Source organism: Xiphophorus maculatus, chromosome 2 (genome assembly GCF_002775205.1).
Source record: "Xiphophorus maculatus strain JP 163 A chromosome 2, X_maculatus-5.0-male, whole genome shotgun sequence".
NCBI classification, from domain to species: domain Eukaryota; kingdom Metazoa; phylum Chordata; class Actinopteri; order Cyprinodontiformes; family Poeciliidae; genus Xiphophorus; species Xiphophorus maculatus.
In genome coordinates, this window is record NC_036444.1 from 1,073,750 (window position 1) to 1,089,828 (window position 16,079).

The window sequence follows — 16,079 nt, forward strand, 5'->3', positions numbered from 1 at the left end:
TCAATCTGACCATTTAGTTTAACTTTATTTCTCACTCCATTAGTTTCTGGGACACGCAGCAGCGCAGAGCTAAGAAAAGAGATGCGTTTGAAAAAATAAAAAGAAAGTTTGACTCCTGTGAGATAAAATGTAATTTCACAGTCAACTTGCTGTGATGTATTATTCCACAACAACGGGGCGGCGGCTGATAGGAGACCTGCTTGGCACCGAGTCCTTAGGACATCAATGACAATCTCTGGAGAATGATTATGTCTCCGAGTGTGGAGGGAAAAATCATTACAGAAAAAAAATTCAATACATTAGGTCAGCATGATAGTTTAACAAACAGAAAAATGTTTATTTTTTTAGTTTATGAAAATATTTCCAGTTCATGCTTCTTTAATGGGCTTTGAAGGCGAGAAGAGCAACTGCAGGTGAAGCTGAAGAAAGAAAAAGATCTATTTATCTTGTTTTGTTCTGTTTACGTTGCAGCAGCTCATCCTGATGAAAGAATAAACATCATTTATTCCAGAACCCCCCATTACATGCTATTACCTACCAACATGCTTTGGCATTGATGGATGCCTTCTGCTTCATTAGCTGCAGTCTGTTCTGAGAATCACTTACACAATCAAACAGCTTTGGCTAGAAATCTAATGAGGCGCGCAGCAGATGGGCCGAGTTACATCATGGAGGAAACGGCCCAGTTTCTGTTCCTGACGTCAGGAGTCCATCACCGGGGGCCCCGGGGCCCAGGGGGCCTCAAACACTGACAAAACAACACATCAGTCTGTTTCACATGAAAACAAACTGTTAAAGTTTAACTACAACGGCGTAACACAGGAAACAAGAGGAGCACATTTCTGCCAAAGAATCTTATGAGTTTGAAAAAATGAAAATTCGATATGAAAAACTCAGAAATTTTCTAGAGAAAATGTTAAAATTTCTGAGTTTCAAAAGTTTAAATTTGTAAAGTTTTGTAACTCAGAAATTTCTAAGATTAATCTCAAAATTTTTGATTTTTTAATACAAAATGTTTGGCCTTTCTCAGTTTTTTGGTGGAAGCTCACTCTTTCCTCTCTGTCTGCAACGCCCCGACACTCTGCTGTATGCAACGCAGTCACAGCTTGCTGTTCTTCTGAAACTGCGACACGAGGCCCAGAACCTGCTCCGAAGCCGCCACCGCCTTATTCTGAAGGTACAGGACGCTGTTGTTGGTCGTCTCGTTCAGGAAGTAGCGGTAGTTCACCATGATGCCGCAGGAGTTGGCCACGCCCCTGGGGCTGGTGTCGGCGCGCCAGTTGATCCGCCACATGGTGGCGCCGTTCTGCAGGTGGAAGTTGGCCACTGGGTTGAGCGCGAAGCCTCGGCGCTTCTCTCCGTAGAGGTACCAGGCGCAGAGGCGCATCAGGACGGGCTCCAGGGCCAGGCACAGCTTCTCGGAGCGCGTCCACTCTCCGGTGGCGATGAGCTTCCGCAGAGAGTCGACGGGCGGGGTTCCCGCGTTGGAGTCCAGGGCCTGCGCCACCTCGCTCCACTCCTGCTCCGATAAGAGGTCGGCCCCCCGGCCCTCCTTCCTGTACTGGCTCAGCAGGCCTTGAAGCCAGGAGCAGAACCCTGGGATGGGCGAGAGGCTGGAGAACTGGGCCATGTGGGGGAACTCGCTCTGACAGAACGGCACAAAAAGAAAGAAAAAAAAAAGAAAACCTTTTGAGATGAAAAGCATGAGACCCACTTCCCATAACCCGCTAATGTCAGAACTTTTATCTAACTTTGAAACCGTTTAGAGCAATAGCTTCATTTTTTCAGATAATTTCTAAAGTGCTAATTTATTTGGCTGTTTTGTAAACTTTCAGTTAAAGTTCGACGTTTTCGTAATCGACTGAAGTAAGACCATGCTCTTATTTTGAAGATTGATTACGCAGCAGTTCCGCTTCCTCTTCTCATGTTTCCCTTTTTTGGCAAGAATACAACAAACAAACAAATAAAACACTAACAGACAAACAACCAGGGAAGCAAATTAAACAAATACAAAAATTCACATCTGAATCGTTTCCTTATATTCTCCACCTGTGATGCGATGCAGCAAATGTTTATTCAGTACCCAGAATGCATCACTGTAGCACCACCTGTTGTATCATAGTCAATTAGGTAAAATCAGCAACTATGAGACTGAAACCATGAGTGAAAGCCCTGTTCCAAAAAAAAAAAAAAATCACTTCCTGAAGTGCAAACCGTACAGTTAGCCGTGTGCTAACAAGTTTAGCCCTGTCATGGTTGAAATTAGCATTTTAGCATTAGCTTCCACTAGCTACTATGCTGGCATAGCAGCTAGCATTACCAGAAATAATGTGTATGATTAATGCTTTAGGGTTAGCGAAGCTAACCTTTTAGCTCGTGGCGCCCACCACTGATGAAACCCAAATGAATCATAATCAGCCCTTCCATCATTTCATACATATGGAGGGATGGGCAGGTAACAAAGAATAGAAATATATTTGGCAGCTGTAAGTTTAGACTGACTCCAGAATGATAATAAAACCTAAATGTGCCAAGGCTTCCTCCGGTTTTTGCTCTCATGGAAACGGCTGCAGAGTTTCGTGCAGCAGCTGTCTGAGTGGATCTGTGTCTCCATCCTGTCACAGATCCACTCAGACAGGAAGGAGCAGAGACAACAGGGAGGAAATCTACAGAGACCTTCAGTCTTCACCGGTTTTCAGAATTGAGACGGAGGTTCAGGCTCGGTGTGAAAACAGAACCAGGACGTCCTTGTTGCTCGGGCGGCTCGACCCTGTCAGTTCCTCCGTCTGGGACTTCATTACGAATCATCTGAGCTGCTTCATGAGTCGGCCTGCTGATGCTGATGGATGATCCTCTCCTTCCTCTCCTCTTCCATCCCTCGCCTGTAACACCTGTCCCCTTCTCTAAACTGCCTCCCCTCCTGTGTGTCATGTCATTGGTCACCCGCGGCTCTGAGCTCCCTGCTGTCTCAACACCCTTTCATTTAGCAGAAAGAAAGCCTCCCTCTTCTCTTCAGACTCATTTCTGTGCTTGGGTGTCCACGTTAATAAGTGAGAGAACAATATGTCAGGCAGAAAGGCAATAGCTGTCTATGGAAGTGGAAGTGTGAGACACCGCCTGGTGGGACACTTTATTTTTCTTCTACTCTACCTTACTTCACCCACCTTTCAATTTAAAAATCAAGGCTCCTTGCTGCTCTCCTTTATGTTTCTTCACACTTGACTATGCTGTAGCTCTGCCTTCCTCACACTGAGCAAAAGTTAGTGGAAAAGAGAGCGATGGTATAAGTAAGAAAGCAGCGGGAAAGGTGAAAAAGAGAACAGATGACGGAGTGAGTTCTGCTTGGGGGGTCCAATCTACAAAGACAAACAAGATATTCTTCCTGGACCTGAAATTGCAACTGTGACCTTTTCTATCCCACTCCATCATTACAGCCAATCCTCCGTGGCAATGCTGTTCCTCTCAGACAGCCTGGATCTCTGCACACCATAGATTAGCGTTAGCTTCAGGAAGTCAGCTACTTTAATAGTCTACAAACCTACAAGCTTTCAGACGTGGTGATTTGCTGAAGTTCAAAGCAAGAATCACAATGGGGGTTAAAGGATTTAACTTTGATTAAATTTCCAAAGTTAAATGCCAAATCTGCTGCTATTCCTGACCAAACAACAGATTTCACCAACTAACGACCCATAAAATAAGGATGAAGTGGAGAAAATGTGGCTCCTCTCTGTTAGCATATCCAACAGTGTGTTTCCACCAGCCCAGTTCAGTCCGCTTCAATCCGGCTCCAGTCAGTCTGGTGAGGTTGGTGAGGTGTGAACGCTAATTGACCTCTGACCTCTGGTCCTCCAAACTTCGGTCTGGATTCGGTTGAAGTGAACTCTGGTTCGGTTTGAATGTGAACGCCAAAAAAAATCTGCAAATACCACATTGAGAAGCCTGGGGGTCCACTGCACAGTGAATGACATGTCAACAGACCTGCTGATGAAATAATAATGCGTTAATGATTGACACGTGGAATCATCACAGGCGTCTGAGTCTAGGTAAATTATTTCTGTTCCAGATGTTAGATTAGGTGAATAAACACAACCTTACTGTCATGTTCAGTATGTGAAGCTTTCAGTTCAGCAGACTTCAGACAAAATGGCTGATGAGAAGGAACCTGGAGACAGCCTGCCGTGTTTCTGTGAGGTCCCTGTCTGCAGGCTATTTATAATAAAAAGTCAACAAAATGTTCTGCCTTGTAGATTTCCTTGTGCGGGCATCAAAAGATGCTGATAAGCAGCTTCTGTCTTCCTTCAGATTAGCTTCTTTAGCGTCAGAATGATTAATCTGCCTGACGGAACAGCAGGAGGTCCTCCGCTCCCGTAATGACAGCTGTCTGTGCCGTCAGAAAGGTCAGCGACCTCTGCCGCCCGCTACCGGCCGCCATCAAAACAGCAAAATAACTCCAGAGTTTAATGCAGTAATACTTTCAACAAATCACCGCTCTTTAAACTTAAAGCACGTCATTTTTTCAGTATTTTCTGAGACAGAGAAGCTAAAGAAGAGAAGAGCTGATAAGCAGATTTGGTGCCACCATCCTGAACTGAGACCGTCTGGTTTCTGAGCAGAACGCGGCTCTCCGTCTGCTCTGTCGTATTTCCATTATGAACACAGCCTGGAGGTAAACCACTGGCAGCAGTCCTCTTGCATGAATAAATAGACTTGAGGAGCTTAAACCAGGTTTTGATGAGGATGTGCTGCAAAGTGCTTCCCCATCTGTTGGGTTGAGTGGTTCCTGATGTTGCATTTAGGATTTTCAATCATGAAACAACGAGCTGCAGCCGCCCAACATGGAGGGCTCTTGTCTGCTTATTGAGATGAATGGATTAGATTCCACCACAGTAAAAAGCAGCTCAGCCTGTATGTGGAATATGTACATTTATACAACCAGAAACCTTTACAGCGCTCAGACAGCCCTGACACCATGCAGAAGTATTCATACCCCCGAAACTTAGTCACAATGTATTTTATTGGGATTCAATGTGATAGACCAGCATAAAGTAATAAATAACTCTGAATGTTAGCTCAGCTTAGCAGCACCTTTACCCACCTGCAGCTCCCGGACCACGCGCTTGATGAGATAGTTGCCCAGCTCCACGCCCTGCAGGCCGGCCTGGGTGGAGGAGATGGAGTAGAAAATGGCTGAATTGATCTTGTTTATGTCCTCCTCTGCATCAAGAGTTGCAAATTCCCGAACAATACTCTGAGGGAAGAAAAAACACACACCGCTGCATCTTTACTTACGGTGGTCAACAAGGCCCAACGCGAAGGAACGAGCTGCTCACACATGAAAGATGCAAACACAAAAAACCCAAATGCAACAGAAAATCACTGCGACAGCAAAAACAACAGCAAGTATGAAAAGCTACAAACTCACTCCACAACACAGAAGTCCTCCGGACCACTAGGGGGAGACAAACAAATTATATTTGGGTCTTAACCTTCTGATTTAACAGAATGTCCAGAAGAAAGTTGAGCAACAAAGAAAATGTGTGTTACACTTCATGTCTCTAACATTGTTATAGAACAGCAGCAAGTTTATGCAGGTGATAATGTTACCTGCTTCAGACTCCCCCTAGTGGTCAGGAGGACCACTGCTGTGTGTGTGTGTGTGTGTGTGCTTCTTCCCAAGATGGTTCTGGTTCTGAGATGGTTCTGAACCATCTCAGAATGGTTGTCAGAGATGGTTCTGGTTCAGTTCTGACCTGGATGTTGTCGGAAATGTCCTCGGTCAGCGCCACATGCAGCACCACCAGCGGTTCCCCCGGCATGGCGGCGTGTGTGAAGGCGTAGCAGCGCCGGTACGGTCCCACTCTGCGCTTCAGGTCGGTCCAGTTCCTGACTGGGTGAACCGCTTCGTACCTGGCAGAAAAACTCAGTCAGGTTTAGGTAGCAAACTCCTGCCTGACTATAAATTAAAAACTCCTTTAACATCTTCAGAGGGAAACACTCGGCTCAGGACTCGTATTTAGTCGGTTGTTTAAAACAAGGCTTTGCCTCAGATTTCAGACGTTGCCTCCCCTGGTGCCGCGGCTCAGCTGGTAGAGCTGCTAATCTGCTAATTGCAGAGTTAGTGGATGGCAGATGAAAATGGAGGAAGTGTTTAGAAAATGGAACCATTTAACAGTTTTCTTGGAGCAGAAACTCCAAATCTGTTCCGTGTTCAGGTGCAGCGAAGGCTTTCATTATTTCCTCAATTAGTAAGGAGCCGGTCTGTAGCTGCTCCCAACTGTGGCAGGTTGTATTTCAGTGGGATTCACCCTGACGTGGCGCTTTGGTCAATGAAATTCACAACATTCTCATCCAAATTAGAGGCGAGAGAAATTTTCCAGCGTCCTGGTCACTCAGATTCAGCCAGAATGATTGGACATCCTGGTGCAGGTGGACAGCGGCCCAAAACATTTTCCTATTTTTACAAATCTTTTTTACAAACCTAAGCAGGATTAGGAGCAGTGAGAGGATGAAGGCTCTTACTGGCTGATCTTCTGCAGGATCTCACAGGGCGACTGCCAGGTGATCCTCTCCAGCCGGAGCAGACCAACAGCAAACCACTTGGACAGCAGGCTCTTCAGAGTACCGTTCAGGTCCTGCAAGGACAGAAAACAACTTCCAACTGATACTCAACTAAAACTCAGAACTCAGATCATGGTGAATGAAACGATGCTGTATTCAACGTTTATTTTATAGCTTCAATGAGCCTGAAGACTATTAAGCTGTTTTCTTCCTGATTGTCTGGTAGACCCGGTTCTATTGGGAAAAAAAAAAACCCCAACAAACTCTGGTCCTCCAAACCTCAGTCTGGGTTTGGTTGAATTGAACTCTGGTTCGGTTTGTGTGGAGAGGGTAGCTGATTTCCGTTTCCTGGGGGTCCACATTGAGCAGGGCCTCACATGGAACATGAACACCTTGGAGCTGATAAAAAAGGCCCAGCAAAGACTGAACTTCCTGAGGGTTCTCAGGAGGAACAGCATCAAGGAGAAGCTGCTGGTGTCCTTCTACAAGTGCTCCATAGAGAGCATACTGACCTACTGTATCTGCGTCTGGTATAACAGCAGCACTACGGCTCAAAGGAAAGCTCTCCAAAGGGTTGTGAATACAGCCCAAAAAATCATTGGCTGCCCTCTCCCCTCACTGGAGGACCTGCACAGCGACCGCTGTCTAAGAAAAGCACAACACATCACAAAGGACACTTCTCACCCCGGACCTTCTCTGTTCACACTGCTGCCTTCAGGCAGAAGATACAGAGCAACCAGAACCAGAACCAACGTCTCAGAGACAGTTTCTACCCGACAGCAATAACAAAACTAAATGCAATCAAAAACAACCATTAATCATCATAAATGATGGATGTGAGAATGTGGCTGTTCTTACTTTTTTTTTTTGCCAGTTTGTTGTGTGTGAATTGTGAGACAGTTATTTTTTGTTTTTAAGCATATGCACCGACTGATGGCACCCTTTGAATTTCGTTCTTGTGACAATGACAATAAAGATTTATCTTATCTTATCTTATGGTTTGAATGCACATGTGCCTGGAGTCCGCTCCAAACGCAGGAAGTGGACTACAGTGCAGGGCATTCTGGGTAAATCCAACCAAATCAAACATGCTAGCGCTAGCAGCAGAAATGGCTCCTGGTCTTTAGCCAAAGACTAAAGAGAAATCCTCCAACACTAAAATCTGACACCTCCATTTAGTTTCCATCTGGTGAAGAAGGAAGTTGGTCTCAGTGTCTTCAGAGGTTTTTGTGTTGTTTCCTTCAGTGGTTCTTAGTGCAGCGCCCCCACAGGCCAGGAGGGGAGCAGGTTGGTTTGGCTCAGAGCAGAGAGAGAGAGAACCACAGCGGTTATAACCGAGTCTACCAAACTGTCAGTGGGAAAACATCCAAAGTGGAGTGAGCAGAGCCGGTGTGAAGTCACCCTTTCAGCTCCAGTTTTTTAATTGAAGGAGCTCAATCTTAAAACTACCGTTTTATTGCACAGATTGGCTCAAAGCTGCCAGTAGGAAATGAAGTATTTCACACTCTTATCTTCCACAGGCCGTATGGTCCCCTGGCTGTCTGCACGCCGCTTGAACGTTTACACATTATGAATAGTGATTTGCCAGAGCTTGCAATGGATGTAGAAGGGGCCACTTCAATAAACACCTTGCCATTTCAAAGCAGGCATGTCCTCCAACAGAGGTCAGACTTCATTTAAAGAAAATCTCAAACACACAAACAAGCATGCAGCACACAAGCTCTGGGACGTCCATACAGCTCCTCCCGACTGTTCCATAGAAGGACTTCCTTTAATAGCAGCTTGTCAGTCACAACGGCCAACACAAAACAAACAACAGACATGGCAGAAAAGCTGTGTGAGCATCCTTCCTTCAAATCCAAACCTGGAGAAATTGGAAATTCCTCTCCACATACATGCATAAATGCATCAGGCTCTGCATCATTCAGCTGCACAGCACACAGCTTCAGAAAATAACTTTCAGTTAAGCAAAACTTTCATTCCTGCTCATGTGATGCAGTGTGTGTGTGTGTGTGTGTGTGTGTGTGTGTGTGTGTGTGTGTGTGTGTGTGTGTGTGTCCGTGTCGGGGTGTGTGTGTGTTCGTAAAGCTGCCTGAGGTGAAGTAATGCATTTTGCTCGATAATCCGGGTGAGCCATTTTTGTTGAGAAGGCAGCAGCTCTATAGCAGCAGAGCCGCCACCGGCGCCTTGGGAAGCAAACTTTTAACCACACAATAGGGAGGTCAAACTGAGATATGTATTTCATTGACCCTGCAGAAGATGAAGTCTTTAGAAATAGAGGGATCAAAGCCTCGGGCTGGAAAGAGACCGACCGACAGAGGAGAGGGCTAAAGAAGGAAATCCTCTGTTTTGTTGGAGGGAAAACGAAGCACACCGTATCAACACCTGGACAGTGGTGACCCACTGATACGGTCCGGTGTGATGAAACAGTCTTTGATACTGCAGGACCATGAACTTGGGGGAATATTTAATCGGTAAAGACCAAAGAGCTGCCAAACGACACCAGAGACCAAATTGTACGCCTAACTATTGGTGAAATTATTTTTAAGAAATGGAAGAAACTCAAGATGGTTGTCAGTCTCCCTCAAACCGGGACTACATGGAAGACCTGCATGGTGGAGCATCACTGATCATGAGAAAGGTCAGGGGTCAGAGCTACCTGGGAGGTCACCATAGAAACAGACAACGCCATCATTGATTAACATTCTGCACATCAACGTTTTCAATTCAGAAACCATTTTTGTTGCTAAATTATTAAATAAATAGCCTTAGGAGCTGAACAGCAAAGGCATTTATTAAAGTGTTTTTCTGTCCATTCATCTTTACAGAGTTTCTCTGATTATTCATGGAGCTTCTTCAGAGATCTGGACGTTGACATTAGCATTAGCTGCTACATGTTTAGCATTGAGATGCTAGTTTAGCTTTGAATAGCTTCACTGATAGGTTAACTCCTTTTAGCACATCAATAGTCTTTTCCAGCATCCAACCAGCTCATTTGAAGCAGAAATTAAACCCCAGTGGGACCAGAGAAGCCGCTTCCATCGCCATGCGTCAGATTTACAGCTGTACCAGAAACACGGTATCACGGTCCGGTTCAAGACAATGACCCCAGACACCCAGCCAGGGGTCACCAAGGAGTGGCGCCATCAGAAGCATTTCAAGATGAACATGAAAAAATGTTTGGAGGGAGCTGAAACTCCCTGAAATATCTGGAGAAGATCAGTATGGACCCATATGGACCAGAACCCCTGCTGCAGCAAACCTGATCCAAAACTACAGGAACCGACTGACCTCTAGGAAACAAAGGTTTCTGCATCAACTATTAAAGAGGAACTAAACTGCTAATAAACTACCTAAATACTGTAGGTCATTTATGGTAATATATTTAGATTTTTGTGCAAATGTTGGCATTAACATTTGGACAAGCATGTATCAGTGGAGAGGAAAAACTTTTCTTTCACAGGAAGAAACCTCCAGCAGAACCAGAACCTGTGTGGCCATCTGAAATGACTGGAGGTTTGAGACAGAGCAGAGACACAAGAACCTAAAAAACATTTCATGAAACAGGATAAAATCTTTAATTATCCGTTTGATGTTACCGCGCCCCCGTCGCCATGGTGACAGCGATAGTCAAATGTATGTTATTCGGGTAAATTCAGACGGAGGCGAAATCGTCCTAGGTTTGGAGGGTGATTACTTTTTCACACAGGTCCAGATTGGTTTGGACAGATTTTTATTCTCTTAATAAAAGAAACCATCATTTAAAAATTGATTTCTGTATTTATTCAAGTCATTTTGATCAGATTTCAACCTTTGTCTAAGAATCTGAAACATTTAAAACGTGACAAAAAAGAAAAATACTTTTTTTTTTTACAGTCCTGTAAAAGTCAGAGTTTCTATTAAAATCTGTTAATGTGTGGAAGATCTTTCAGAGGCCTGTAATGGACTACTGTGGGATTTCCTGGACAGATTGTTCAGTCTAAAACAGAACCTCACTGAGACCTGAATGGGAGCAGACCTTTACCCCAGTGGGCCTCATGCCACCTGTCAGCTGGGCTGGGAGAAAATAGACCCACACAGATACTCGGTGTAACCCTGAGGAGCCATCTCCCCCCAACGTCAGCAGTCAGAAATAGATCAAGAATAAATCCCTTGATCAAGGTGACTAATCTACAGAAAAACTCAAATTACATTTATTACAAGAAGTAAAGATTGATGCAGATGCAGAGCTGCATAATCCAGCCTCCCTTCCTCCGACTTTGGTGGTGTTTTAGCTCCACTATGATAATCATCACGCTTTGATGTCCTGCAGTCAGTAAACACATCATCATTCTGTACCAGAAGCTTCATATCTAAAAATGACCTTTTCTCGTTTTTAGCTCAATCAATCATGGAGCAGCAGAAAGCAGAGGCTGAACGGCTCCAGTGTGACCCGGGAGGCATCGGTGTGCAGGCAGCCGGGACCTTTAAGGCTTTAAAGCTCTCAGTGTGGCTGAATGCTTCTGCACAGCAGGAAGACATCAACACTGAGCTGGACTGGGTAAAGCTCAGAGCGCAATGACGCGTCGATGAGAGGTCACAGCAAAATGGTTTCATTCACAAAGAGGACAAACATGTTTCACTCCATCATACATTAAAACACAAAACCAGGAAATGTCAGGACTGATAGATGTTTATTACAGTCAGAGGAGTTCAAGCAGCCAAGTGTCAGTTTCACCATCTAAAAAACTTTGAAACGTTAGATGTAAAGATGGATGTCAGCGGCGGTTCTAGACCAAGAGTGTTTTCACACCTGATAGTCCGGTAGCCTCGGTGTGACTGGGGAACCAAGACATTCAACATCTGCTGTGGTTCTCTTTCTCTCTGCTCTGAGTCAAACCAACCAAACCCTTTCAGCAACCTGTTCCCCTCCTGGCCTGTGGGGGCGCTGCAGCACTGAAGGAAACAACAAAAACTAGCTACATTTCCATTGACCATAAAATTACAAAACTGGAATTATGAAAATAAATGTTCATAATGGAAGCATGCCAATTTAAAAAAACTCATGTCTTGTTGATGAAAAAATGTTTTGCTCTAGCATGAGGTAGTTTTTAAGTCATTGAAATTTGTGTATTTTACAAAACTTCCATGGAAACTCTTTTTTTTACGTGTCAGGCCAGTTTGTGTTCAACAGTCAGCATATGTCGCTGAGATGCTGTTTTAGCATTAGCTGAAAGGCTAACTCCTTTTAGCACAACAGAAATTAGCCCCTCGTGGGCAGACTGAAGCAGCTTCCATAGCTGCTGTTAGCAGATGTTGCTTGTGTGTCAGATTTCAGGGCTTACTAGAAACAAGCAAATATAATGGTTCTGGACAGGAACTTTGTATGAAAAAAACACTTTAAAAATTTTTAACACATTGAAATCTTTGTAATTAATTAATTGTAAGTCTCTGCCCCACTGTAAACTTTGTAAATTTCAATGGAAATAAACTTGGGAGGCTTATTTTTCTTCTTGCTGTTGGTTGTCTGGCAGATACAGAAAGTCTCAAAACATCTCATATAATTACTTGACAGCTGCCTTTTGGATTTACTCGGGTTATCTTTGTGTGACATAAAGATTTTTGATGACCTGAAACTTACAGGTGTCAAAAATCTGTAACCTAACCCTACCCTAACCCATCACATGTTCAGATATGTACTTTTATGTCTCCAGTTATAATTTTATCTTAGACAGTGTAACTCAAATGTTTTTCTATAAACGCTATGAAATATATTAGTGGTCGTTTTGGATTAACAGCTGAGTTTATTTGTATTTCTAAGTCACTCAGCCCATTCAATAAATGCCAGCGAGCCTACTCTGCAGAGTCAAAGTGAAAACTGTAATTACATTAAACCGAACAATCCAGAATATGAGAGCAGCTTTCCTAGGAAAAAGGGAGTGCTGCCAAAAAAGGGAAAATTAAGAGAGAAAACCACTGGGGTCATGTCTCCGGCTGCGGCAGAAATGTATTTTTTGTTCTTTCACTACCTTTTCTTTGAATCCACTCTGCCTTCAAAAAATTCATTCAAAATACTCATTACATGCCTGATTTATATTCAGCTCTTTCAATTTGTACAAGCAGCAGAGTAGCTCTTGCCTCCTCATGTGCTGAATCTAACATTGTTAAAGTATCGCTTTCCTTTGTGGCTCCTGCAGCACAGGAAAGAGGCTCTGATTGGTACCAAATGTAATCTGTTCAGCTAGCCCAGCCCATATATGTATATATAACAAATATGTAACAAATGTATATATTTGTTCTTTTGTTTAAAAAGTAAGGTTCCACTCTCCGTTGTTTGATTGGATAAAAGATTAAAGGCCTCTCCAATAAAAATCCCGCCTCTGTCTGCACCTATTCATCCCCAGACTGACACATGGTGGTGGCAGCATCATGCTGTGGGGAAGCAGGTCAGAGTTGATGGGAGGATGGAAGGATGTATATCCAGGACAATCCTGGAAGAAAAACTGTTATGTAGTGAAAAAAACCTGAGACTGGCGTGGAGCTTCACCTTCCAGCAGGACAACCTCCTGGGAGTACCAGGGTCTTCGACCTCTCCCCTGACTTACCGAAACTGGGTGAAAAGACCCTGAGTCCAAACTGACGACTCTGATGGCTCAAATTAGCCTCCATTCTTCAATTGTAAATGTGGCCGTTGACCGTCAGGCCAGAAGGTAGGAGTGTGAATAGTCCATGTTGGGGGTGGGTATCTATGATACCTACAACTAGTCAGTTTAGTTTTGAAGCATACATGAAGTGTTTTTGGAGAGATGTGACCTTTTGCAGCTGATCCATGATGTTGTGCTGCATTATCCAGGTCATTTTGCCAAATGTACATAGAGTTTGCAAAACATACAATCTGTTTCAAGAAATATGCAAAGGTTTTTCTAAAAGAAATTAGTAATGTTTCTCTTTGAAATAAAGCTAAGAGGGTTTAAAATGACAGTTTAGGAATAAACTAACCAAATTAATTGTGTTGATCCACCTCAAAAAAATCAGGCAAAAAGTGTAAGCAAAAGAAATCTGGGAGACTTAGCACATGCAAATTTGCATGCAGCCTTTTGTGCTGTGGAGGATAAATAGGTGACTGCTTCACCTATTTAGTTCACAAGAACTAATGGCATTTATTTCAGTCATAATCTTACGGGGGGTGACCAAGGTTCCATCACTATGTGACAGCTGGTCAGCAAACCTGGCAAACATGATTGACATGGCAGCACTGAATGCACATGTGCTTTATCAGGCATGCATTGGGGTGCAGGAGAGACGGGTGGACTTCCTGGTTGAGCTTGCAAAAGAGTTGGGTAACTCTCATGTGAGTGAGAAGAAGGCACACAAGGAGAAACTGCTTCGGCAACAACCTTCCACACCCAGCTCAGGCAAAAGGGCGAAGTGTCAGGTCAACCATCGATGCAGGATGCGTGTCCTGAGGCTGAAACATCATCAGTGACCCCTCACACCCCCACCATGGACTGTTCTCCCTGCTGCCCTCTGGAAAGAGGTTCTGCAGCATCCGGTGCAGGTCCACCAGGTTCCGAAACAGCTTTTTCCCACTTGCCATCAGACTGCTGAACTCTTAACTGGACTGCACTCAAAATCTGGTCTCCACTTTATACCTTGCACATGTACAGAGCTAAATAACTTCTATTTTACTGTCAGTCCTGCACTTTATATTTAGATTTATATTCATATTTTATACTGTATTTTATTTTATTCTGGAGTAACCTCACAACATTGGAACCTCAAACATTGTCCTGAACCGTATGCAACGAAATGTCGTTCTGTATTCACCCTGTGCATGCAAAATGACAATAAAGTCAGCCTAAGTCTAAGTCTAAGGAACAATTGTGCAACTGTGAGATGCGTTGAGGCCGTTACCAGGGTACTTATAAGGTAATGGCCTTATTTACAGGACAAAAGCACCTGCTAGATAAAATCCTTCAGGTCAATCGACCCATCTCTGGGGTCCAAAGGTAGAAATGTTAAATGACCTTTCTCTGGTACTTCGTGTGTTAAATATAAGCCAAAGATATTATGGGATGGTTTAGATCAAAGATGATTCATGTGTTTGAATGACCTAGTCAAAGTCCAGATTTAAATTATTTAAAAATTATTTTGCAAATAGACCATAATGTAGTTCTACAAAGTAATATGTTAGAGGGGATTAGGGCATATGCATGCCACACTTTTCAGATTCTTATTTGTTAAAAAAAGACATAAATCTAATGATCTAACTTTTTCATAATTCTGCTTTATCTATGGCTTAAGACCAAAATAAAAAGAATTGAAGGAACTCTGACACTAAATGTGTGTCTGAATTGAATTATGTAGAAGTTTGGAGGTGAAGGGTTTCCAAGTCCAACTGGGGCAAAGGTCACATCAAATGAGAACCACGTGGCTCATGTATATTTCTGCTTCACAGCTAAGTGAATAAACGCGCATGCTGGAGTTTGAGCCATCCGGGCAGCCGTACAGAAAGTAAACAAAGATCGTACCCTGATGTGTGGGTTTTCACTTGCTTTGGACGCGAGTATTTCCAGCAGATCCGCTCGGAGGTCCACCAGGAACTTCACCCCGCCTTCGACCCGGCTCACATGGCTGAACAGCTGCTTGTAGCGCGGCGTCAGGCTGTACCGGAGCCTGTCCTCCGCCTGCAATATGGTCGCCTGATCGCGTCGCTGAGTGTCCAGCAGCTTCGTAGCGAGCTCGGACACCGTTTTATGGTCCACTCCGCACTCCTGGGACAGCTTGGACAGAAAATCCACTTTGTCTTCCTTTTCCAGACCTCTGTAGTAGTTCATGAACTCCAAGCTGGTGGATTCGGGCGGAGGTGGAGATTTATCTCTGGTTTCATATGAAGGTAAAGGTGCAACGACCCTCGCCAGGATCTCCTCCATAACAGAGGTCCCACTTCGACTCGGAGCGGAGCACCAGCGCCGGCTGCCGCCGCCTGAGGCCTCTGGAGGAGCTTTAAACACAGCTCGGTGTCTCCAGAACCGCACTCTGCTCCGGACAGCCCGAGTCAGCGGGTTAGATATCATCGTCCCCGCTCAGCTGTCCGTCAACTCCCCAGCAACAAACACTGGAAAGGATTGTTTCCGGGTCTCTTAAAGAGACAGCGCGCATTTATCCCAACAAGATGAAAACTTGTAGCTGTGTTCTGGTTATTTTGCTTAGCAAAATTTCAACACTTTCGGAACTTTTATGTGAATTTACATGATCTCGGAGCTGCTGTTACACCTGAATTTCATCTTTGTAAAACAATGACTATTTCTATTGTATCATATTCGTAGTGAATTTCGCAGTTTCTAACACATTCTTGAAAAGTATTCGTAATAAAACCTAACGCTGATGTTTTTGGACTGTGAAAGAAAGCCATGTACCCAGGGAGAACCCACACATGCACAGGGAAAACACGCAGAAAGACCCCAGGTTGGGATTTGAACCCAGGACCTTCCTGCTGTGAGGCAAAAGTTACCAATCTCTCCACTATGAAAGAGATTTTT

The 16,079-nt window shown here is 44.1% G+C and overlaps 1 protein-coding gene across 1 annotated transcript; it reads right to left on the reverse strand.

The window, feature by feature from the left end:
• Positions 1-16,079, reverse strand: mlycd (malonyl-CoA decarboxylase). The gene is made up of 5 exons (XM_023353200.1): positions 15,069-16,079; positions 6,520-6,632; positions 5,751-5,907; positions 5,096-5,248; positions 1-1,645 (listed from the first exon to the last, which is right to left on the reverse strand). Exons 1-5 carry the CDS (start codon positions 15,612-15,614, stop codon positions 1,100-1,102), a joined length of 1,515 nt encoding a protein of 504 aa, XP_023208968.1. The 5' UTR covers positions 15,615-16,079; the 3' UTR covers positions 1-1,099.

Excerpts from the sequence above, each read along its gene's own strand:
- mlycd (XM_023353200.1), bottom strand. The coding sequence starts at position 15,614 with ATGATATCTAACCCGCTGACTCGGGCTGTCCGGAGCAGAGTGCGGTTC. Across the intron at positions 5,908-6,519 it reads ATCCTGCAGAAGATCAGCCA|GTACGAAGCGGTTCACCCAG; the intron begins GTAAGAGCCTTC and ends TTTTTCTGCCAG. Across the intron at positions 1,646-5,095 it reads GCGTGGTCCGGGAGCTGCAG|AGCGAGTTCCCCCACATGGC; the intron begins GTGGGTAAAGGT and ends CCGTTCTGTCAG.